At 44.4% G+C, this 24,266-nt stretch overlaps 3 protein-coding genes across 3 annotated transcripts in view; 2 read left to right on the top strand and 1 right to left on the bottom strand.

The window, feature by feature from the left end:
* The first annotated feature begins 2,128 nt into the window (after nucleotides 1-2,128).
* LOC119159361 (uncharacterized) lies at nucleotides 2,129-16,846 on the top strand. Its single transcript, XM_075865079.1, has 9 exons — nucleotides 2,129-2,291; nucleotides 2,372-2,561; nucleotides 4,056-4,188; nucleotides 9,749-9,868; nucleotides 9,958-10,069; nucleotides 10,207-10,266; nucleotides 13,193-13,261; nucleotides 13,678-13,773; nucleotides 16,688-16,846. Exons 1-9 carry the CDS (start codon nucleotides 2,235-2,237, stop codon nucleotides 16,706-16,708), a joined length of 858 nt encoding a protein of 285 aa, XP_075721194.1. The 5' UTR covers nucleotides 2,129-2,234; the 3' UTR covers nucleotides 16,709-16,846.
* LOC142770125 (RNA/RNP complex-1-interacting phosphatase-like) lies at nucleotides 7,014-8,022 on the top strand. The gene has a single exon (XM_075872671.1). The coding sequence runs from the start codon at nucleotides 7,257-7,259 to the stop codon at nucleotides 7,842-7,844; it is 588 nt and encodes a 195-aa protein (XP_075728786.1). The 5' UTR covers nucleotides 7,014-7,256; the 3' UTR covers nucleotides 7,845-8,022.
* Nucleotides 14,112-24,266, bottom strand: part of LOC119159360 (uncharacterized) — a 32,448-nt gene continuing 22,293 nt past the window's right edge. The window contains exons 11-12 of the mRNA XM_037412092.2: nucleotides 15,538-15,640; nucleotides 14,112-14,564 (exon numbers count right to left, since the gene is read on the bottom strand). Of these exons, the coding sequence (XP_037267989.2) occupies nucleotides 14,327-14,564; nucleotides 15,538-15,640 (341 nt within the window). The 3' untranslated portion in view covers nucleotides 14,112-14,326. The remainder of the gene's footprint in view (nucleotides 14,565-15,537; nucleotides 15,641-24,266) is intronic.

A 24,266-nucleotide genomic window follows, 5' to 3' on the forward strand; every position in this document is an offset into this window, starting at 1 on the left:
GCACACTGTCCATATTTTATTTTTCCAATATTTATTTTTGTCCTTTCTCTCTAATTTTCTGCCACCAATACTCTAACCGTCTCTTACTTATTTCAATCGCGGGTGTGTTCAGCTTTCCATTGTTGTCCCTAAAACCCAAGGCTTCCTGTAGGCTCGTGCCCAAACGTACACCTGGGTGGATATCTCCACATTCAATCAGAACATGCTCCGCCGTTTCCTTATTTTTCCCGCAGCATGTGCATTGTTCTTCTTCTTTACTGAATCTTGCTTTATAACTACGCGTTCTAAGGCAACCCGATCTCGCTTCAAACAGTAAAGCGCTTCCCCTTGAATTATCGTAAAATGCCTCCCTCCTTATTTCATTTTTGCCCTTTCGGTAGTTACTCAAAGCCGGTTTTTTCTCCATAGCTGCCATCCAGTAAATCCTCTCCGCCTCCCTGACTTTTCCCTTAACGCTCTTTGTTGACATATGGCTTACAGTACCAGCCGTATATTTACTAGTGAGTCTTCTAGTTCTTTTTCTCCACTGTGTGTCCACGCTCTTCCTATACAAATAACGGAACACCTTCTCTGCCCATCTACTCTCCTTCATATTTCTTAGCCTTTCTTCGAACCTTATTTTGCTCTGCGCTTCCCTCGCCTCAAAACCTGCCCACCCCATATCGCCCTTTACAGCCTCGTTTGTCGTCTTCCCGTGAGCACCCAACATGAGGCGTCCCACAGTCCTTTGATTTACATCCACTCCCGATTGCACCTCTGCCCTCATGCACACCACTGAGTTCCCAAAAGTAAGCCCTGGAACCATTACACCCTTCCACAGACCTCGAAGCACCTCATACCTATTGTATCCCCACAACGCTCTGTGCTTCATTATTGCCGCATTCCTCTTTCCCTTTGCTGCCGAGGCTTTTTCCTGTACCTCCATGTATCTATCACTCTCATTTACCCATACTCCAAGGTACTTGTATTCGCTTACCCTCGGTATTTCTTGGCCTTGTATGGACACCGTCTGATCACAGGGATCATTGAATACCATCAATCCACACTTCGTTACACTGAATCCTAGTCCAAGAACGATATCGATAATAGTCTCAGTCGCGAGCACCACCGCGCGGCGCTTGCTCAAAACTGAAGGCAGGCCAACTCCGCTGGGAGTGCGAGCCATTCCCCAGGCATTGTTTAGAGGAGGCGTTGGTAAAACATGGACAGATAACGTATGAGAAGTCATGTAGGCATGAAATAAAATAACGTGCAGCGCGTTTTTGTGCGCATGTTTTTTTTTAACTTTCTACAAAAAAACAATAAGTGAGTGTGGCTGCTTGGGCAAGTTGGTATGACATGACAATGGATATAGCGCGAGAACAGAACGACGACACAAAGTCATTCGTGCCCATCTTGTCTCTGTGTCGTCGTTCTATTCTCGCAACGGAGGAAGGAAAGGTGGTTCTCGCGCTATAACTATCATAATAAACGGGTGATTTTTATTGCCACTTGGCCGTTCACAAAAGTCGTCGTCATCATCATCATAAGCTTCAGTTGTTATCCGTATCAAAATTCTTCAATTTACTCTGACTTTATGATTTTCACACTTCGGTCTGGCTCTACGACAACTTTTTTCAAGCGAATCAAAAACAGTTATGCTTTTCAGTATGTTCTGCGCTTTCTTCGGCAACAAATGTACGGCTCATTAGTATGTTCTGCCATCTAATACCAGCAAACTTGCGAAAAATGCAGAGATGGCGGACAGAGGATATCGATAGCAGTTAACTCTATCAAGACTTTACGAAGGGGTAGACACGGTATGCACTGCGTGCGGAGAAGATGAGAAAACTGCCGAACACTTGACAATGTTCTGTAAAGGGCTTCACCCTATAGTTCAGGATGATGGCGCAGAGTTTTTCAAAGCACTGGGGTTTGGGGACAGGAATAGCTAGAAGGATAAATAATTAGAAGAAGGTTATCCGATTAGTGGCTACAATCAAAGCACGAGTGAAAATTAAATTCTTCACTGCAAAGCGCCAGTTCTTAACTTCATCATTTAAAGAGAATAAAAAAGGGTAAATCTATTTTTTGTTCACTAAGTATTACGGCTAGGTGGCGCTAGCCGCCATTCAATATAAAGGGTACAGCCACAGGCGGGTTGTTTGTATCGTAGCATGTAACGTTCGCACTGCTAGAACACGAACGCAAATAGTTGATAGCTGTTCAAGAGGAGTGACATCTGTGCGGAACAGATGGCCAGCAGTTCAGAACCAGTTGGTAAACCCACACCAGAGGAGCGAAAGAAACAGGTTCTTCCGATTTATTCAACATAGTAGCGAATGTAAATCCGCGGTCATGTCTCAACTAAACACCAAGGATCTGTTTCTAGGTGACAGCCTGGCTTCGCGAAATACTCGAACAAGACCCGGAAAAAATACTCGAAGAATTGCTCGAAGAAGACCTGGAAGATAATATCGATGTCTTGTTCAAGTTGATGAAACACCAAGTCGCTGCAGAAAAACAGGCACAGGAACAAATCAAGGTTCTGAAAGAACGAGCCAAGTTCTTCAAGGAAAATGGTAGGTGCATAGGTGATGTTCTACTTCATGGAAACTGCTGACAGCTAAACGTTTTTTTTCGTTCTTTATTTCTCTAACGCAATAGTCTGGACCGACGCCTCAGTGAAACGATGACATGCAAAAACTTTGGGCATGAGTAAACAGTAAAGAATACGGCGTTTATGAATTTGCTGCACCGTCTATTTAAACGCCAGATTTGTTATAAAATAAAATCTAAGGCTCTTTTTTTTTTGTTTGTCCTAGCTTAGGTAGTCTAATCAACTAAAGGTGGGATTAGCTTCAGGGTCACTCATAGAAGTGTGTGCTTCCCCGAGTCTGGCTATTGGGAAGCGCCAAAATATTAACCGTGTTAGCATGTTTCTTTATCGTCCGCATCGGTGGAAGCTGCTATGGTGCTCGGCTGCCGACCCTAAGGTCGCGGGTTCGAAGCCCGCAGCGGCGGTTGCATTTCGTTGTTGGCGAAATGTTAGAGGCCCATATGTACTGTGCGATTTCGAAATTTCCGATATGGTCGAAATTTCCGGAGCCCTTCACTACAGCGTCTCTCATAATCGTATCCTGGTTTTAGGACATAAAACCACAGATATTATTATTATCATCATTGTCCTGTATTCACTTAGTTGAAACTGGCGATTTCAGATAGCTGCTAAGACTGTGTGGTTGACGGTAATGTCGGCTTTAAAAATAAAATGTTAGCATCTGCTGAGAATCGTATTGGCTGAAAGTGAACGTCCCTGAGTGCCATGCACGAGTGCCAATGTTTGTCCTGCACAAGTGTTTGGGTGTTCAGCTGGCACTTGGTTACATGTAGCGTAAATATTCAAAACTGTGGTGAGATATATCTCCTCTTTTGAATGAGCTAGATGCATTGCTTTTAATAAAAAAATGTAAAAGAGCATTATACAATAAGCTTTCTTGATATGAAATTTTTTTTAGACTATTCTGTTTCTTACAATGATTATTGCGTACTTCAAAACCAAGAAGAAAGGAAGTCGCAGTAAAAAATCTTACAATTTCGCGAGCATGATTACATTCGTAGAGGATGCAATTTATAATTTACACCCTGCTTTGAAATATGCCACTCATCTGCCAACATAGCTGTTGCCAAATTATTGTAAAAACTATATAATCATGTTGACAAGCCTCTACATTAATTACCTATATTAATTTTGTTATATTTGTCCAGTCAGCCAGTTGTAACAGGTGCACATTGCATATATATAAATTTTGGGCACTAAGTTGTTAAAAGCTTGCCAATGTTCATAAACATTCCAGGACTTGAATAAGAAAAACTTTATTTTTACAGTAACTTGCCTATAGGTAAGTGTCATTTTGTTGTTGTAAAGTTGTGAATAATAAATATAATGTTAATTTGCAAATAAAGCAAATATTTGTTGTAGTGAGGCCTTACGGCGCGAGCACCTATGGGCTTGATTCATTTGTGGTATAGTGTGAAACCACACTTTGGTTTAATGAATGATGCTTTCACAACAGCTGAAAAACTCGAAGCAGGTCTTCGAGCTGGGAAAATTGCGCCAGGACAACTACCTCAACAAGCACGTGAGATTCTTAAGTCACACGCACGTGCAGCAGTTCTTCTGGGAGTTGAAGACTCGCGACCGGAAAGGTGAGGACATTATGCTGCTCTGATAATTTGGCTTAAATACATTACTGGTGTTCGTGTTTCTTCCTGGTGAAACTTCACCACCAATAATTCGACAAACTTGGACAGCTAGCCAGCGACAACTGGCACTCCGCTGTTTCAAAGTGTGTTCAATTCGCCTGCATCACTCTAAATTGGTTCATGGCAGTGCACAAAATCACTGGTGCTGGCAGAGTGTCAGCAATATGTTTTGTAGGAATAAAACAAACTCTCTAGCCACTTTTAGTCTACAGTTCTTAATAGTAAAATTAAAAACCAGCATTATGTTTCGAGACACATTTGGCCCCACGCTCGTGGGGGGCGATTGTCCAGCTGGCTCTGAAGCTAGCAACTTTTTTCGGTGTTGTCCCACTGTACACCATCATTTTTCCCGGCGTTTTTGTTGCCGTATTGTTTTCTCCACTGGTTCCACAGAATGTGTACATATACACTCGGTAGGGACCCAGTCTACGTTTCCAAGTCTTTGTATATGCGCATATGCAAACAAGACTAAGAAACTGGGCCCTTTCTCAATCACCACCTGAAGAAGGGACCGAATGGGTCTCGAAACGTGGGGTCATTTTGAATTTTAATATTAACAAACTATGAACTAAGTGGGGCTAGAGAACTTGCTTTATTCGTATAGTTTTTGCCCAGCCTGACGGTTATCCCTTAAACATGTTTACCTTTAAGTATGTTTTGTGCACTTCTGTAGGCCATATGTTTTATAGACTGTTTTGTATGAATAATGTTTATAGGTCACAAGCCACACATAGGTCAGTTTGCTATGTGTAAATGCTCATGTGTTATGCAGACACAGCAGCTAGTATGGTCGGAGTGCAAAATATGTCTGACTGTCAAGCTATGCTGCTGCATAGCATGACAGTTAGACACCTCAAGCAAGCTGGCACCGTCATTGGATAAGTTGCTGATTAATCGTGAACCAGACTTGCATATACTTAGACAAATGTGGCGATACCACGCTGGTGCCGAATTGGTTTTACGGCACGCTCCTGTCAAAATTGATGTAAGCTGTGCCTAACTGCACCAGAATCTGGAGTTAAGAAGCATCTCTCTGGCACGTCGGGAACATGTGCATATTCATCTTGACCGCCACGACCAAGGGATATTCCGCAGAACAAACAGCACTTACGCGTGTGTCCCTATCAAGCCCCGGCACCACGAACTTGGTTGATGTAGCTTCCGTTGCACAGATTCGCTTCTCTGCAGACTTTTATGCCAGAGTCGGTGGCGATCAAGTGAGAAGAAAAAGAACCCGATTTTCGCCTATCAGTCACCTTGAGGGAGTGCAAGGGACGATGCGAATTATTAGCATTGGTGGACTGTTGTGTGTTGTAGCTTTGTCTGCCACTTCTGCTGATTGAGTGTAGTATTTTAATAACCTCATGGCCATAAATTTCTGGCTGAGGACCTGCCCTTAGGTTTATTTCATAGCCTATAGTTTTATTGATCCAGAATTCTGTTATTTGGCATGTGTCAGAAAAAAAAAAAGAGAGAATAGCTGAAGAGGTTATTTCACTGCATCTAACTGCATGACACCTTTATTTTTGCATAAGCAAGAGAAATAATGACTGCTCCAGTTTCTCTGAGATTTGCTACAAATTGAGAAATCTAGCTGTTCATAGGAGCTCTATAATATTGTTGCGAGTATATTTTTGTGGAAGTGCTGGGTACGTCACAGACGGAACTCCGCAGCGGACGTGTCCTGGTCAGCCCCACGATGTCTACAGAAGGTAATCTTGCTGCTCCTGCTTAGACCGCGACTCCGGTACAGCCGGTCGTGTTGACTCAGCCACGCAATCCTGGTAACTTCTGCGGCACGGACGATGTTTATGCAGATGATTGGATCGCGAAATACGAGCGCTTTGCAGCAGTTTTATTGTTCGGACCCAACAAAATTTACCCAGAAACTCGGACGTCAAACACATGCGCGCTTTGACCGGACTTTGCCAGCTAAAATTATATGCTCTGGGGGTGCCCTGCATTACAGGGTGAAAATGTTACGCCATCCAAGCGGGATGGTGCGCTACGCAGTACGGATTTAAGGACGCGGGCCCACGACAGGGCTAACAGGTTATTCCTATCTGTCCCAAGGTGGGAGCGGCCCGCTACATGCTAGTTCACGCCCCAAAGGGTCTTAATAAAGTTTTTCCATGCCATACCCAACAATGACGCTTACCAATGGTGGCTTCACCCTCTGCGACATTGCAACATTATTATTAAGATGTGTGATTGTGAAATTGACTGCCCCAGTACTCCGAAAGGGAAATTTTGGAGCTTCAAAAATTTGTTCTAAGCGGAAGCCATCGTTATCATTACTGCAAATAGTTTTTCAGCGAAAATCCCATCACTTCGGTAGTATCCTGAAAAATGCTTTAGGCTTGTGTGCTCAGATCTGGGTGCACGTTAAAGAACACCAGGTCGAAATTTCCGAAGCTCTTCCCTACGGCGTCTCACATAATCATATCATGGTTTTGGCTCGTTAAAACCCCACAAATCAATCAGTATTCCGAAAATAATGGCGAAGTGATAGCGTGTGAAGGTAGTTTGCATTTAGGCGCCAATGTAGTGCTTCTGTTAGTTGTCCCATCGACACTATAATTACGGTCTCTATGGCAGGCGAATTAAGCTGCAGCATGAGGGTTGCCAAGACTGTGCAAGAAGCTGCTTCTGTTTCTTCCCCTTGCTACGCTTCGCGAGGTACCCTTCGTGGCCTGCCTTCTACCTTCTCGTTCACACGTGCTTAAAAGGAGGGGTGTGCTATAACACCGGCATGCTAATTAAGGAACTGTATTTCACGTACTAGAATATACCGGCACGCCAATTAAGATGCTCTATTTTACGTACCAGCACCGTGTTATAACCGAATGCAGAACCATGCATCGCCACAATCTCGCGCTGCCCCAGCCGCCTCAGCAAGGCATCGGTAGCCATTTTGTAAGCTCGCGCGCTGCCTTGTACTACATGCGGAAAACTCGTAACAGAGGTTGAAGATTTTATCGCGTGAAGCTTGTTCTCCTCAGAGCCACGAGATGAGGAGAAGAAGAAGAAGCTTGCGTACTTGCATGGGCATGGCGCCTTACAAGAATGCCGTTCCAGACCGGTGGCCCGACTACACCGACCATGGCGATGTGGTTCCCGGCACGCGATTCGTAGCCTTCAAGGCTCCGCTTCGCGTCGCCATATGCTCGGCGCTTCCAGACAACAAGCGGTTCACGCCAGAACGCCTGCTCGAGAAGGTACAGAGCCTGGGCCTGGTCATCGACCGGAAAAACAACGATCGCTACTACGACCCTCAGAGCATCGTCTCACGCGGCGTCGCCCACGCCAAAATCGTGTGCCCCGGCGCTCGCGTTCCCAGCACGAAAATCGTGAAGTCCTTCTCCGACATCGTCGGCACATTCGTCGGGCGACCAGAGAACGACGGCAAGCTCGTGGGGGTTCACTGCACGCACGGAGTTAACGGGACCGGATACGTGGTGTGCAGGTATATGGTCGACAAGCTTGGCATAGCGCCGGCACAGGCAATTAAAGACTTCCAGAAAGCCCGGGGCCACAATTTCGATAGGCAGGAGTACGTCAGCGACCTGCGAGGGAGAGTTCAGCAGTCGGCTACGTAGTGGAGATAGTTCTGCGAATGGACTGCAATACTCGGCAACGATGAGTGTCTTTTTGCTGAGAAACTAGCATTTTAAAAATTGATCCCTGTTACATAACGTACAAAACTCCCCCCCCTCCCCAGGATCATTGTAGGATTGCATGTTTCCTTAATGCTGACATTTGAATAAGAACCCTGAATATAATGGTACTAAATAAAAATAAACAAATCAAAAGTTGTCTTTAGTATCCACCTATAAATTCACATCAATGGGCTGCAATGTTTCTGCTGTCAAGTGACCTAATCTCCCAATAATGTACAGCTGTTGTTTGATTTTTAAGGTCGTTGTGCTATCGGCAGGTACAAGAAATATAGCTGTTGTAACAGTAAATTTTTCACTTTTAAGCACAAGCGTTTGGTTTGTTTTTAATAATTTAGCTACTAAGTACTGACTATTTTTTAACATTCAGTTCTTGCAGCATAGTAGTCTGAACACTCGTGTGTTATGCTAATTGCAGAAAGTATAACTAATCAGTATTTTAATTGCTTTGCTAAATTTGGTTTCAACCTACAGAAATATATTAGCTCTGCCTACAGCTAGTGCTAGAGACAGTGCTTGCTCATTTTCGTGATGTCAAGCACTACAACAGTGTCTAAAGTAGTTGACTTTCCCCATACCCAAGTTTGTGTCGCTGGTTTTACGTACGAAACGTGACCATCCAGGTAAATTTTGTTACGTTTTGGTGGTAACTTCTTACATTACTTGGGCAAAAGTACTTACAGTTCAAGGGAAAACTATGTAGCACGGCTGTCTTTTACAGCGAAAGGGCGGTCACATCTCGATTCTGTGGGTGGAGCTGCATTTTTTCTCGGGCTAAAATCCAGTTCAGCCATAAATTTCAGTGTCATTGTCATTAAAGAAACCTTTGTGCTTTCTCATGCCGACAATACTGGCTTCAAGTTCAGAAACGTGGGAAGCAACACAAAGTAGAAGCACAGTCTGGAAATTTGTCCTCGTCGTTGCTGACGAGGCACAGCCGCCACCTTGCAATGCTTAATAGAATAAAATAGGAAAAGCTTTTCAAATTTACTTGCAACTTCTGGTGCACCGACACTACAGAGTGCGAGTGCCGAGTGTTCATTCTTGTTGGTTACCCTATTCCACACATGCAAGAGAGTTATAAATTTTGTTGAAACGCTGCTTTAACACGAGGCATACGTATGTTCTGCAACTGTTATAGCTGTAACTGTGCAATTGTGAGCAAAATTATTGTTATGCTACATTTCATAAGTTCCACACATTCTGATTATGTGTAATGAACTTAATAGGGCACTTTGTGATTACAAGTTTCCCAGTGCCAAGAACAAGCGACATTAGACACATGTAATGATCTTCTCTAAGGCAGCATCGGTTGGCAGCATCGGCACTAGACTGGAAGAGCTTGGCCTCGGCATCGGAGCTTGCACACACTGTCATGAGTAGGAACTTGTTGAAAGGCTTTAAACAAAGCTTGTTCTGATTTGCTAGTTCGGTGCATCATGATCAATAGTGTCAACAGCGTGCACGACATCTGCATAAATACCCGAGCATAAATGCATCAAGCAAACGAAGTGATGCATTCACTTTGGAGTATGGCATGATCATCACAGTACACACAATGCACACATTGCACAGAATTCATAGTGGAGCACAATGAACTCTAGTATCAGAGCGTCAATTCCACTGAGCAGTGCCGTGCGACAACATGGCAGTTCCTGATGCTTGTACTATTTGCTGTTTAATAGAGAAAAAAAAAGGAGTTGGTAATGCAGTGGCGACATGATAGTAAAGTGTGCCTAATGTGACAGCCATGGTGGTAACAGCTTTGTATACACTGGCATAGCCTCTTTTCAGCACTGATTCCCCATTTTAAAAACAAACTGCAGCTTTAAAAAAAAGTTTGAAGAGCTTTTCCGACAACGTGAAGAACTGAAGGCCAGGCTGTCACAGGAGCAAGCCCTATCCAAAGACCTGGAACAGCTTCGGAAGAGAGTGGACCAGCACTTGTAAGCACTAGGGGGCTTGTTCTTATTTAGGGAGTGGCTGAAACATCAACTTAATAAAAGCTTGCTTCATTTTTATCCATGCTGCAAAGGATGGATGCAACCGTCGGGGACAAGCATATGACAGCTGCTGAAGAAGAATACAGGTTCAAGAAGTGGCAAAAGTTTGTGAGCAAGTACAATCTTGCAGTACGGAAGGCGGAGGTAAGTTGCACTTTCGTGTCACTGCAAATGACCTAGCCCCGATTTCTGGTGCGCTGGTCCTGGCTTTCTTTACGAGAGTCTGGCATGGCGTGCAAGCTCGTTATTTCTTGGCAATCATCCATTGTTGACTTTTCTAGGTAAACCGAAGCAAGAGACAGAAATTGGAGGAGTTAGCTCAAACTCTTTCACTTGTCAAGGTATGCACTGTTCCATGTTTTACAATCGAATCTGTTGCCGAGCACCACTTGCCTACCTTGCCAGTCACACTTTAATAAGCGATCTACTCAGTTAAAAGTAAAATCAAGCTTAAAGTGATAAATTGAAGACTAAGGTGTCAAAGGGTAACTTTTACCGAGAACATAATTCTCCCAAGCCCAAAGGTGACAAACATTAAGCTCTGGGAACATGAACCAGGTATTTATTTTCTGTACGTTTCACCGATTTACAGTTCCTCATTAACAGAACCTTTGGAAAAAGATATTTTGTTCTTTCTGGTGAGAGTTTCGCTGTCACGAATTTAAAAAAAATGTAGACATCAGCTGAAAGGTTATTTAAAGAAGTCGCTGATCTTGCTCTGTTGCTCTGCCCCGCAGCTTAACAAGCTCTGTACAGCTTTGTTGTCGTTGGCATGGGTGGCAAGAAAATTGTGAATGATATCTAAAGCATCCAAAACTTCACGCAAACTTACTTGCCGGGAGGCTTCAGCGCAATCGTGGAGAGATGTGCAGTAGTGAACAGGCAGCCAATGAAATGTCCATTGGAATGTGGCATGGCGTCACTTTCATGAATGTTGTCACTTCAAATGTCATGCGTCGTCACAGTTGCCAGCATGGGCATTAGCTAAAATTTCTCAGCAAGGGGAAGAGAGGGGAAGGGCCTTGTTGTTATCACCATCATCTCCCCGATGCTTGTTGGCAGAAACGTATGATCCAAACTTGTCGAATGAGCAGTGGTGCAATTTTCAAATTTCTGGGATCCCAGCTAGCTGATTAGTTTAGAAAAAAAAATGCCTGAAACTTTCATTAGTGCAGAAGTGATTTTTAAAATTTCTTTGCTGCCGAGAGGGGGAAAATGCATTGAGCTCTATGGATGTTTGCCAGAAATGCCATATTTCTTCAGTGCTGCGAGAATCAAATTTTTGAGGAATTCTATCATTGAAAGGTTCAATTGTATTTACATTTTAAACCTTTATTGATAAATGTTAGCAGGACCAAATAGTCTATTAGACTTAGAGGTTCTGAGTACCCCCAAAATACTAGTAAAAAAATTTGTTGGAGGAAAGAGGGATGTGTTCCGATCGATTTTTGCCTACGGAAGTTTTTTAAGTGTCCTGTGCAGCTCCGTGGCAGTAGCATGCATCTTTATCAGGTTAGTGTTCATCTTTCACTTGAACTAATACCTGGCACATTGTTTTACCAATATTTATCCCCACAACCCCATTAAATCGTGTGAAACATCCATAAAACTTTGTCGTTTCAATGTTATCAACCCACTAAGCCCTGTGAATGTGTGTCAAGTGGTTATAATTTGTTTGCTTAAAAATACCAGTCAAGTCTTATTAAGCCTGATTTCATCTGGTATCCAGATAGAATAACTGTGATTCATAAACATGAATCTTTTTCGAATAAGTTATGGCTATTTGGAAATATCAAGGGCACCACAATTAACACAAAATCTGTGCAACGGTGGCATAAGCTTTTTGAGTATATTGTAGGCACAAATCACAAGAGATTACGCAATACAGCGGCTTACTAATGTCCCTTTGTGCTTTTAATGCTGATGCTGGATGCACACTTGCCATTGATGATAAAAAAAGATGTTTCAAAGTTCAATTCACTTACTTCTCTCACTGTTCAACTCCTGTTTGATTCAGCCATGAAGATCACAATTCACACGCCCATATTTAAAGGTTCTTTACACTAAAATATCCACACTATGCGAAATGCTTAGATTGGCCTGTTAATGGTCTGAAGGAACTAGCTCAGTTTAATTTGTAAGAAGTTGGAGCTTTTTCGGGGTCCTTTCAAAGGATTACTGACACGACTATGAGACGTTGTAAAAGAGACGTTTTTCGTTTTATTGGCATGCAGTGTCAGCGCTATCCACCTACCGGAGTTGGACAACGCGCATAAAGTATTTAAATTAAATTCTAAAATTTTTGCCGCTGAGAAATAAAAAGCCAGCCCCAAGACATTATCTCAACGAGACAACACAGTTTCACTGAGACTTCTGCCTCCTGTGTGCAACCTAAATTATAGAAAGCACTGTTGGGGTCATGGGACGACAATTCACTCACTGTTGCTCACATGTATCATGAGCAGATGACTGATCTGCCTCAAGTTAAGCGGCGAGTTATTGTCTCCCTGTGATGTTGCACTGCGATGACATGTCAGTTAGAAGGCAGCCTCTTGATATCAAAACAATTAGTTTTTATTTAAGGTAACGGTATTACAAACATACTTGGCCCATTCCAAGGCACCATATTACTATATTTAGGGTTCTCAGTACCAGTGTTTTAATTTAGAGCGACAATCCGAAAATATTTAGAATTTGTCTCGGCACACCTTCAACTGGGGCATCAGTAATATTCTGCTGGGTATCATCAAGATTGCAGTGAATGCTTGAAACAACACATTTTGACACACAAACTTGCGACAGACTGAGCTGAATGCAAAATTTATACCACTATACAAACCTGCATGTATGGGCATAAAGCCAAGGAAGACTTCAAATAAGGTGGCAGTTGGCAGTGGCACCATTGCAACACCTGTTGCCTGCCTTTTCTTTCCCTTGGAATTTTGACTGCACTACTGTTTAAAAGGAGATGGGCACACAAAAGAAGGGCGGTGCCTGCATCTTATTCTTTCGGAAATAATTTTCGTCAGCCATGCAAGACCAGCTAGTGCGACATTTAACTGTTCTTTATATACCCCGTTTTCTCGCACATATCGTGTCCGTGCACATAATTTGCACCACCACCATTAAAGTTACAGAGAGAAAGAAAAAGACATGCATATAACCTATACACCCACTTTTTGAGCACATCTCTCTGTTTTCTTGATGCGGGTTATATGCGAGAAAGCATGCCGTGCTACTCACCGCATTGTTGCGATTTTTCCACAGAAACTCCACCGCCTTGAGCTACGGGAGAAAGAACTGGACAGCAAGCTGCCCGCCGCTGACCTGCCACTTGTTAGTCCAAGAACCTTTGTCGTTTTTTTGTTGATTTTAGATGAAAAATTGTGTGCCAGGTTTGGGCACAATAATTATTTTCATATCTTAACCATTTGTTCAACTCGTAGGTTTTTGTTTTACCAGGACCAAGACGACGCACCTACAAGCAACCTTTGGCCAAATTTCAACGAACAGGCGGCCTGGGATTTCGCGAAATCAGTTCTTCCAGTGAGCTGCAATATTACAAAGCTCAAGCTTTCAGCTCAGCTATTTTGGTGTGGCAGCTGTGCAACGAGAATGTTGCCAGAGATTATTGCAAATTAAACTAAGCTACAGCTAACACAATCTTATTCACTAGTATTGTATATGCTCTTGAGACCATGGGTAGTCATAGTAAATGTAACCCTCCCCCCCTCTTTTGTTTGTTTTTGCAGGATAAGAATGCCCTCGGGAAGCTTGTCGAGCAAAAGAGAGCAGAGGTTCGAAAGTCTGAGGCGGCCCTGACGGACGAATTGATCAGACAAAGAAATGTAAGTAGAAGCTGATTAAACGCAACGCTAGTGCGCCGCATTGATTCATGCCATATTACTGCCCGAGAGAAACTAGCAGTGTTACCTAGACGCAAGCACAGTGGAGAGGGAAAAAACAACTTCGGTTCATGTGAATTTCATTCTGGAAGAGTAAAATGTCAAAAAAAAAAGGTTTTGTTTGCAGGAGCTATTTGCCATTGCCTGGTGCCTGCTCTTACAAAACACATTTAAAATATAAAATTTTCGTGTGGGATGGCCAAGATGTCTACTGCACTATTATCATATTGAACATTGTTTAAGTGAGCTACGTTGTAAACGCTGGAGAGCCGCAAGGGTACTTTCAATGTTACAGTGAAGTTTATTTCTAAAATCGATAAAATGTAGACACACTGGGACAAGAATACAGATGGAGATGGGGTGGCATGAGTACTTTACATGTGATGCATGAAAAATGAGATAAAATAAATTTGAGAATTTAAAACTATTCTTAAAAGAACATTGTGACCTTAAAAGAAAGAAAAATATATTTACATTGCATCACTCAATGCAACACTCATCTGTAGTAAGCCCCTGTCGTATTCTGAGTAGACTGTGTGCCAATGCACCTCAGGAAAATGTCTATTGACGATGAACACTGAAGGATGAGTTTATCGCTCCACTCTCTGAGTTCGGCAACGGCCGAACTCTGCTGCCGACTCCTGGTCGAGGACCAGCCCTTTTCGAGGAGCTTGCAGGACAGGTAGTGGAGCCAGAGTGCATTCGTGTATGGCTTGAAGCTTTTCCAGTCATTCCTGCGAGTCAAAAAGTCGAAGTAATGCATGTAATACAAACGTACAGTTTTCCACGTTTAGCTCCCGTGCTAGTACACTGCACTTACCCTCTGTTGTTGATACATTTGGCTGCTAAACTTAAGGTATTGGGTTCGAGCTAGTTGGTACTGATCCAAAACTTGTGTAAGCGCTAAAGGCACGTACGTAAGACGAGCGAAGAACACAGGCCTAGTGCTGCTTTGAACTGAAATTTTACTGGAAGGGAACATTTTATTGGAAAGAAACATTGGCGTTCCCTTCTAATAAAATTTCAGTTGGAAGCAGTGTTTGTCCCGTGTTCTTCACTCGTCTTACTTACGTGCCTTTAGCGCTTACATCAGCTATACACTTAAAGTGGTGACAAATACACAGTGAGGTGAAGTAAACATCAGAAATGTATTGAAACAAAAAAACTTTCTCCTGCATGCTTTTTTATGCCCATAAGGTCAGTACTCTGTGATGCTATGAAGGTATCCGAATGTGAAGTAAATTGTTTCTTAACTGGAGATGCATCTCTAACTGGCTCGAGTGCCGCACCAGAATGCACAGCGGTTTACAATAGATATAGTAGCCCCGCTACGGTGGTCTAGAGGCTAAGGTACTCTGCTGCTGACCTGCCGGTCGTGGGATCGAATCCAGGCTGCAGCGGCTGCATTTCCGATGAAGGCGAAAATGCTGTAGGCCTGTGTGCTCAGATTTGGGTACACATAAAACAACCCCAGGTGGTCAAAATTTTTTTAGTCCTCCACTACGGCTCTTCTCATAATCATACGGTGGTTTTGGGACGTTAATCCCCACATATCTATCAAATCAACTAGATACAGTACTACCGAGTTTTGTCGTACCACTGAGGGCTGGGCTTGCATTGATTTATCGTAATTTATGAACATTTATAATGTGCGTGACACAGTCAATAATGCCTGTGCTCGTTAGCCATGCAGAGCGATGGACTCACTGATTGTGCTCCTTCATGCGCCTGTAGATGTCGAACTGGTAGTCGCCAACACCGCTGAAAAGCTCATCCTCTTGGGATACATCAGTAAAGATGACTGCTCCTCCTGGGATCAGTGGAAAGAAAAGTACCATGATGACACCATATCGCTGCAAAGCATTAATTTCATTAAAGGGGCACAATGGCAAACAACACTTTGCATCCATGTAAGCGCTTGAGAATGTCTAGAATGTCAGTACTATACAGAAGCACCTCAGTAATAGAGCAATTATGGTAAATGTTGAACAGTATTTGTGGCACCTGCGAGACATTTTGGAACCCAAGCCCAACGATGCAGTGGGGCCTCAGCACAATAAATCACATGTGCTCACAATTACATATCATAGCGAGACAGAATAAAATGAAAATGTTAGCATTTCAGTCTGATTTATGCAAAAAAAAAAGGAACTTGACGGTACCCTTAAGAAAGATGCACACTCCATTTTCCCAGGGCAGTGCTTCGCAGCGCTTGTTGTCAGGCAATGTGGGCATGGCGAAGGCTATGTCAGAAAGTTGTTCTAGGAAGCTGGCGGCTTGAGTTGCACTAATGGGATGTAGATCTCTGTAAGCCCGAGTTTCCTTCGCACGAAACAAGCACTACGACGGTTCTGGTATGCTATTTCATAATCCACATGACCTCTTTAGCATTTATTTGTCTTTAGTGTCTCTTTATAGAAAGAACAGACATGGGGGAAAAAAGACAGGCATGGGTCTCGTCACCTTGGCTTGAAGCAGAACGCCCAATGTCATGCTTACATAGCCTTGATGCAATGAAGGGCAACTTAAAAGAACTGGCTCCATTGTGTCAGTGGTCACGATTATTGAGTGAGATTGCATTTGTTTGCTGGTGCATGAGTAAAACCGTGTACACCGAATACATATTCAAAGGGCTGATAACGAACCTTGCTTTGTGTGCATGTCTTGTAGTACTACATTGCTGCTACTATATCGGTACTCTGCCCCTCAGGCGAAATTGACTTCATTTGGGTGTTTGCAATGTTTGCTCATTATTTTGTAGAACAATACTGTTTGGTTTTTCTAACTCTTTAAGGCTTTAGTGATAGCGAATGAGTGACTTAATATTAAACACTTTCTTGCTGTTTTTCCACTACAGCTACCATTACCAGAACATTAGTACAAAAACCTGTATATTACAAGATCGCGAGCAGCGCATCGCAGCTGTCCAGGAGCATCGGGTTCGGGACAGATGCCCGTTGTGTAAAACTATCACAAGTACTTGATTAAAATTTCCATTTTGTGTTGCAGTGAGGTACTCAATGTGTCTTTCTTCAGCTTAGTGCATTTGGCTAACTAGTGTACCTTTTCTTCTTTTTTGTTTTTGCATGTTTAGTACAATCCACTGTTAATGAGAACACTTGAATGAGCATCTTTTTATATTGATGGCCCCTAACTTCAAGTGGATGTAGAAACTTCAAGTGAATGTAGAAAATAATGAGTTCATTCACAGCCCTAGTCTGTTTACAAAAGGGTCAAAGCTGTCAACCACCAGCAGCCTTACAGAAATCTGAGCAACTATGCTCTTGCAAGAGAACAAAAACCACACACACCCTCCACACAAGTGTTCCCTTTAAAGGGGTACTGACAAAAGCTTTGACCTAGCGTTTTTCTGCTGCAATGTGTTGCTGGGGGCCTGTTAGTCTTAATTCTTTATTTCTTCATTCAAGAGTTACCCCGCATTGCAGCAGGGGGGTTTACAACAGAGATACAAATATGTCTTCATTTACACAACATACTTGTTCTTCAGAGAGCTTGTTCCATTCGGCTACACACTTTGGAAAAAAAAGAATTCGCAAATGTGCACGTCCTTGGCCGGTTTACACAGACTTTGTGTTTGTGACCAGTACGCATAGAAACATAAAAAGGTGTATTTAAATAATTATCTTTTTGAAACAACAGTTTTAGCCTTAACTTCAGTCATCGTGAAGACAATTCCCAATTCAATTCTTTTTTTCATCATTGTGACACTGTCCGTTCTATGGTACCTGCTCAGTACGTACCTGGCTGCTCTGCCTGTTTTGAATACCTTCTATTTGAGAAATGAGAGTGGCTTCCGATGGATCCCATAGTGGGCAGGTGTACTCCAGTATTGGTCTAACACATGTTGTAAACACATTCCGTTTTAATTCAACTTCGCGACATCTTGGGTTTCGTTGAACAAAGTTCAGCGCCCGTCAAGCCTTACCCCAACTGTTTCACTATGTGTGCTTTCCATGAGCAGTCAGTAGAAAACACGATGCCTAGGTAATTAGAGACATTAACTGTGGTAAAGAACTCCTTATTTATAGAATAGTTATTTATCAGTGGTTTTTTTATTTTTAATAAAACACACATGGATGCATGTTTTTGCCTTTAAACACAGGTTCCACTGTTTACACCAATCATATATTCTGTTCCAAGTCTCCCTGCAATGCTGCCGCATCTTAATCGCAAGATATACCTCAGTACATCACGCGGTCATCTGCAACAGTCGCAAGGAGAACATAATACCCAAATTTTATATCATTTATGTATATAAAAAATAATATAGCTCCCAATACAAAGCCCTGAGGGACTCCTGAGGCGACGTTGACGTAACTAGATTTTTTGCCAATAATAACAACACACTGGCTGCGCTCGGATAAGAAATTTTGAATCCATTTGATAACATCTCTATGTATACCTATTTGCCGTAGTTTGTAAATAAGAAGTGACTGCGTAACCGTGTGAAAGCTTTTCGAAAATCTAAAAACAAACAATCTATCTGGCCTTCAGCATCAATTTCACTCCATAAATCGTAATAGAATTCTACAAGTTGTGTAGTGCAGGACAAGCCCTTGCAGAAACCATGCTGTACTGTAGTTAGGATATTGTTCTCGGTGAGGTGACTCATGACGGCTGAGTAAATCATGTTGTTACGTGAAGGTACACGCGAAACTAGGCGTTTGAAGATATATTTACACAGCGCCAACGTGCAAGTCAAGATGGAAAACAAGTGCTGTGCCCTACACCAAGATCACGTCGTCTTTCTCCGCGTCTATCTAACCGCTTTAGTGGGACATTGTCTCATAACATGACCACCGGGTGCTGAAGCACCATCTCGGTGCTTTCTATGATGTTGCCGAGTGGTAAAGCTTAAGGCGAGATACATGAACAATGTCTGTAGACAGTGAAGGGGAGGAGGAGGAAGACTCGAGCGGGGCTATCTCGTAGGTCACATATGTCACCTGGCGCAATACGCGGTAAGGTCCCGAATAGCGGGAAAGCAGTTTTTCGGAAAGTCCAACGCGCCTAGTCAGAGTCCACAATAGCACAAGAGAACCCGGAATAAAGGAAACTTGGCAATGATGGGAGTTGTAGCGCTGCCGGTGCTGATCTTGTGATGCTAAGAGGCGCTGACGGGCAACTTCTCGTGCTTTTCGAGCTCTGGTGATTTCTCCGCGCCTATCTAACCGCTTTTGTGGGACATTGTCTTATAACAATATGTTCCGTTGATTTGCATACAATACATGTCAGTGAGGCGGGCTTATAATTCTGGACATCTATTTTCGAACCCCCTTTATGAATTGGCATAACGTGGGCTATCTTCCAGTCATAAGGCAATTCACAAGCACGAAGCGACTGCGTAAAGGTAACGAAAAGGTAAAGGGAGGCGGTCGCAGCGCAGTGCTTTAACACGCGAGGTGAAATACCATCAGGGCCAACTGCCTTGGTTTCATCCAATTGCTCCAATAACTTTTTGATACAGGACACGCTGAGTTCCCCCTGCGTCATAGGCGGCACATTGCTAGCAGCTGTTGTTAGAGTGTCTGGTTTCGCTGGAAGAAATACTGAATCAAAAAAGTCATTTAGATATGTTGCCTGTTTTTTGTCATTCGTGATGATTTGGTTATCGCAAATGATTTCTGGAATGCCCATATCACTTAATATGCACCCATTTAAATACTTCCAAAAAACCTCTGGATTGGTTTTCAACTTTTTAATAAGTCCCTTGAAATAATTTTCATTTGTGATCTTAGTAGTGAGCTTGTAATCAAGCGTTATTTGTGCCAATCTCTCATAATGAGCCTTGCTCTTTGTTTTCTTAGACTTCACAAAAATCAATTTTCTTGTATTATTTGATAATGGATGATGTTACCCAAGGTTTTTTTCGTTTTTTAAGCTTTGAAAAATGTACGTGCGGTATATGTTCGTTCACAAGCTCACCCAATTTCACTTTAAACGTATTCCACAGTTCATGAATGTTACAATCATCCGCTAAGCATTCAAACGTTGGTAGGTATTGAAGCAGTTTTTGGTCATAATACGACGCTATGTTTACTGTAGCCCACGACAGATAATTAATTAGAGGCTCTTCATTATCGATCAGTTTCGGTTTGAGAGAGAGCTCCAAAATGATGATGATGATAGGTGGCAGTTCCCTTTGAATCGGGTGGTCACAGATAGTGTGATTTAGCTGGCAAAAAAAAAGGAAAAAAAAAAACGAGATATAGGAAGTCTCAGAACAGACTGCGGGGCGCACACTTGTCACATAAGTCTTTTTGCACTCTAGAAGTGCCGTGCCTGTCCTGTCATTCCTTATTGCACCGCAGCCCTCCACCACATTTGTAGATGAGCTTTTGTTGTCGACACGGCAGTGGCGTTGTGATCTTCTGCTGCAAATCCGAGCGCTTGTGGAAGAGTGGTGCCCTCTGCTGGCTGTCGAGAAAGACGGGCACAATCCAGAATTAGGTGTTCAGCCGTCTCGCTCATTTCAGCGCAGCAGCGACAGATGGCAGCTTGGACCTGCGAGCCCTGATCGAAGTGACGGCGGTAGGTGAGCGCACGCAACGTTCCTGCACGCGCTTCAACCTGCCTCACTGTTGTCGTAGAGTTTTTCCCTGCCTGGTTCAGCATGCTATGGTTCAGCCTTGTGTTAACCATACATCCACAGGGTGGACTTGAGCGCACTCCTGATCGCAATTGGCAGCTTTCCACCTCTTGAACTTGAGTGCGCACCGGTGTGAGGCACTTGGGCGAGCCACTGTCCGTTTCGCCGCAGAAGCCAAATTTTCCGCGCAGCCGGTGAACTCTATTCGACCACTGGGTCTTAATACCTTTGAGTGCGAGGTACCGAAAGATGCGCCTCACCCACCACGAGTCGCTCAGACGCCGGAGGGGGGCCTCAAACGCTATTTTGCTGCACGCCTCCCTGACTTCAAACAATGACCAGCCGATATCTCCCTGGACTGCCTCCGTGACCACTCTTCCATGACAGCCGAGGGCCATCCGGCCCACCTCTTTCTGTCCATGCTTTAGCCATTCGCGGGTGCTCGTCAATAAACACAGGACAGCGTTCGCAAACGTCAGGCAAGGCACATGTACCGCCTTCCATAGCTCGCGTACAATCGCATACCGATTGAAACCCCATAGGCAGCACTTCCGTAGGGTGCCGATCGCTCTTTGTGACGACTGCCTCATCTTGGCCTCGTGGACGGCGTAGCACTTTCCATTGCAAAGTGTCACTCCGACGTATCGGTACTCGGTGCTGCAAGGGATCAGCTTGCCGTTTGGTAGCACCAGCTCGCGTACGTTCGCTGGCCCAGAAAAACGCAGCACCACCGAATTTTTCACGTTGGAACGTCAGTTTCAGTGACACCAGGTGGTTGGCGGATATGTCTATGAGGTTCTGTAGCTGACCGGTGTTTTCCGCTAAGAGCACTAGGTCATCCGCGAAGGCCAGTCCCGGTATTGTCTTGACCTGTGGCGACCCGGCATACTAGAACCGTAGCGCAAACCCAAGGCCCGATTCAATGAGGCCCTGCTGTAGCCCCGCAGTACAGTAGCGGGGAGAGCGGACACCCTTGTTTCAAACCTCGGCGAACCGACACTGGCTCTGTACTGGTCTGACCAAAAATCGCAATCACTATGCTGTTGTTGTAGAGACGCTGGAGGAGGTCGATCCACGTTGACGGCATGTTGATATTCTGTATGTGGCTGAGCAGTAGATCGTGTGGAACGCTATCGTTTGCTTTCGCCACATCCAAAAAGCAGGCCACCAGACCCCGAGACTCCTTTCTTGCAATCTCAATGAACTGTGTGAGGACAAACAGGTTGTCGTCCAGGCGGCGTCGTTCCCTGAAGCCGTTTTGTAGCTCAAAAAGGAGCCCATTCGCCTCTACCCATCCCTTCATCCAGCGTTTCAGCACCTAGGCAAATACCCTGTACATAATAATGCTGGTTAATGTGATGGGTCTGTGGTCGCTGAGAAAGCTGGCATCTCCTCCTGGTTTCGGCACCAGACACACACGACTTTGTAGCCAGTCTGCTGGTATCGGGTCCGCTTGAATGATGCCTGTGTAGATCGTCGCTAGGTGTTCTCAGACTCGTTCACCAAGGCACTTCACGAGCCCTACCGTAATGCCATCCAAGCCCTTTGCTGTCTTGGAGCTAATTTTGGAAACAGCGCGATTGATGGCCAGTCGTGTCACTTTCCATAGGCTGTCTTTGGGGTTGGCGGTCCTGCATGTTGTGGGAGAAGTGGGCGAGTCATGGGGCCGAGTGCTACCGTATATCCCTCGAACGTGGACGGTGAGATGACGCGCAATATCCTCTATTTTTTCTCTTGTGTTCTCGTCCCAAAGTTCACGCATGGGCGCTTTGCGGTCGAGCGATGCCATGCATCACCAGAACTTGCCCATGCCATTTCTCCCGACTGTCATCAGCGACTGCAGAATTCGTTGATTGCTCACCGTGATTTTTCGCTGAACAATCTGTTGCATCTCCCTTTTGCAGTTGATGTAATAGACCCAGCTCTGTTAAGTTTCTGTGGGACCGAGGAATTTGACAGCTCACCGGTGAGTTCTGTTTGCAGCCCGTCGTGCTTCAAGAGCCCTCTTCACTTCATTGTCCCACCAGGTCTTGTGCCGTCGCCCTTTCCCACTTTAGGGAGGACTTCATGCTTTTGCTTGATGCGACAGAGGTTCGAGATATATTCGTCATACGTGACCAGAGACGAATGGACTGCTTTTTTCAAATTGTTGCACAACAGCCTTGTACGCAGTCGTCGGTAGATATTTTCGGGTGTTCTCGACTGGCGCTGTATGGCTACATTGTCGGAATGCAGACATTGAGAACGATATCTTTAGGCGATTATGGTCGCTCCTAAGCCTGTGGTCGCCAGCCTCGTCGACGTGTATCTGAGATGTATGCACGGATAGTTTACGTGACATCAGGACATAGTCGATGGTAGACTTGCTGTTCCTCGTGCACCATGTAAAAACATCTCAGTCACTGCGCAAGTTGGCCACCTTGAGGGATAAACCTTCGTTCAATTGTAGCATGAGTGACCCCTTCGCGTCCTGGTGTCTATTGAGAGACTATATGTGACCATTGAAGTCCCCCAACAGGAGCACCTCTCTCCCCGTTCCCCAGCGTGCCACATCGTCTCTGATGCACTCTAATATTTGACAATTGGTGTCATCCAGTCTTTGAGTCACACATAAGTAGACAACCCCAACAAGAACGAGGATGTTCAGGATTTCACCGGAGATCCACTTGTGTTCTTAGCAGTTCCCTGGTAGCCGTGTCCATGTCAAACAGCTTTACCATAGCACACCCACACTTCCCCTTTTCGATCTCCGACAGATCGGTTATTGCCAGCCCATTGCTAGTCGAGGTGTGTAGGCGGCTCTTCCAGGTCCCGGAGATGGGTTTCTGCAACTGCAAACAGGCTAATGTCCTCGGCTGTTATAGTCCTGTACAGCTCTTCTCATTTTCGGGGCTTCCTTGCCCCATGGAGGTTGGGGAACCCCCTGTTGGCTCCAGGTACCCGCGGGCGGCAGTGAGGGCGGTGTTTGCGCCTCAATGGGGCATCTGCGTGGCAAGCATCAGGTGGTGCTCGACCAGCTCCCCGACTGAGTGGTACATGGTGGGTGGGACAAGTTGGGTGCCCTATGAAAGTACCACTGAAGGGTGTATCCAGGGTGGCGGGGCTGTCATCTCTTGTTGTGGCGGTGATGGTGGTAGTGCAACTGTCGCAACCTAGCGTGTGCTGGGTGCAACTGTTGCCACGTAGCGTGTGCAGCTCTTGACAACGTCAGCACGCAGAACTGTGACAGACTTCCGCATGGTCCGCATCAAGAATTATTTTATAATAAGAAACGGGACTGCAATGTCACCAAACAAAACTTTCTAAGCGTGCGCCATGGCCACGCACTTGCAACCAGCCGCCGAGAAATATAAGCTGCGGGAAGAAATGCGGCAAAAGAAAAATGGCGGCTATGACCTCATCAGAACTTGTTTTGTTAACTGCAGCGTGGTGACGGGAGGGAAGTAGGGGTTCCCCAAAGGGTCCTCTTCGAGGGTGTCAATGTCACAATTGAGTCGAGGGCTCACAAACTTGATAATTCTTTTAAAATACCTTCCCAGCTACATTCGCTGTTGATATTTTACAGACGATACACGAATGTTCCTGGGAACCGACCCCACAGGTTATCTCGACAGCTAATTTTTGTGACAGTGCCCCTTTAATAGTGCACCTATCTGTACATTCTAACTTTTTTGGAGCCAAAAAAAAATCAACAAAAACTCGCCCTTTCACTAAACGTCTTCACATTATAAAACGCGTCATGTGTAGTACATGGTCAAATGCAATACCCTCATGCGCATGGGAAACAACACTTAGTTTTGCCATTAGTGAGCACTGGGAGGGCCAA

Source organism: Rhipicephalus microplus, chromosome 1 (assembly GCF_043290135.1).
Source record: "Rhipicephalus microplus isolate Deutch F79 chromosome 1, USDA_Rmic, whole genome shotgun sequence".
Lineage (NCBI taxonomy): Eukaryota > Metazoa > Arthropoda > Arachnida > Ixodida > Ixodidae > Rhipicephalus > Rhipicephalus microplus.

Bases quoted from the DNA above. Each gene is read 5' to 3' on its own strand.
- LOC119159361 (XM_075865079.1), top strand. From the start codon at position 2,235: ATGGCCAGCAGTTCAGAACCAGTTGGTAAACCCACACCAGAGGAGCGA. The intron at 9,869-9,957 runs GTAAGCACTAGG...CATGCTGCAAAG, and splicing joins AAGAGAGTGGACCAGCACTT to GATGGATGCAACCGTCGGGG. The intron at 13,262-13,677 runs GTTAGTCCAAGA...TTGTTTTTGCAG, and splicing joins CCGCCGCTGACCTGCCACTT to GATAAGAATGCCCTCGGGAA.
- LOC142770125 (XM_075872671.1), top strand. From the start codon at position 7,257: ATGAGGAGAAGAAGAAGAAGCTTGCGTACTTGCATGGGCATGGCGCCT.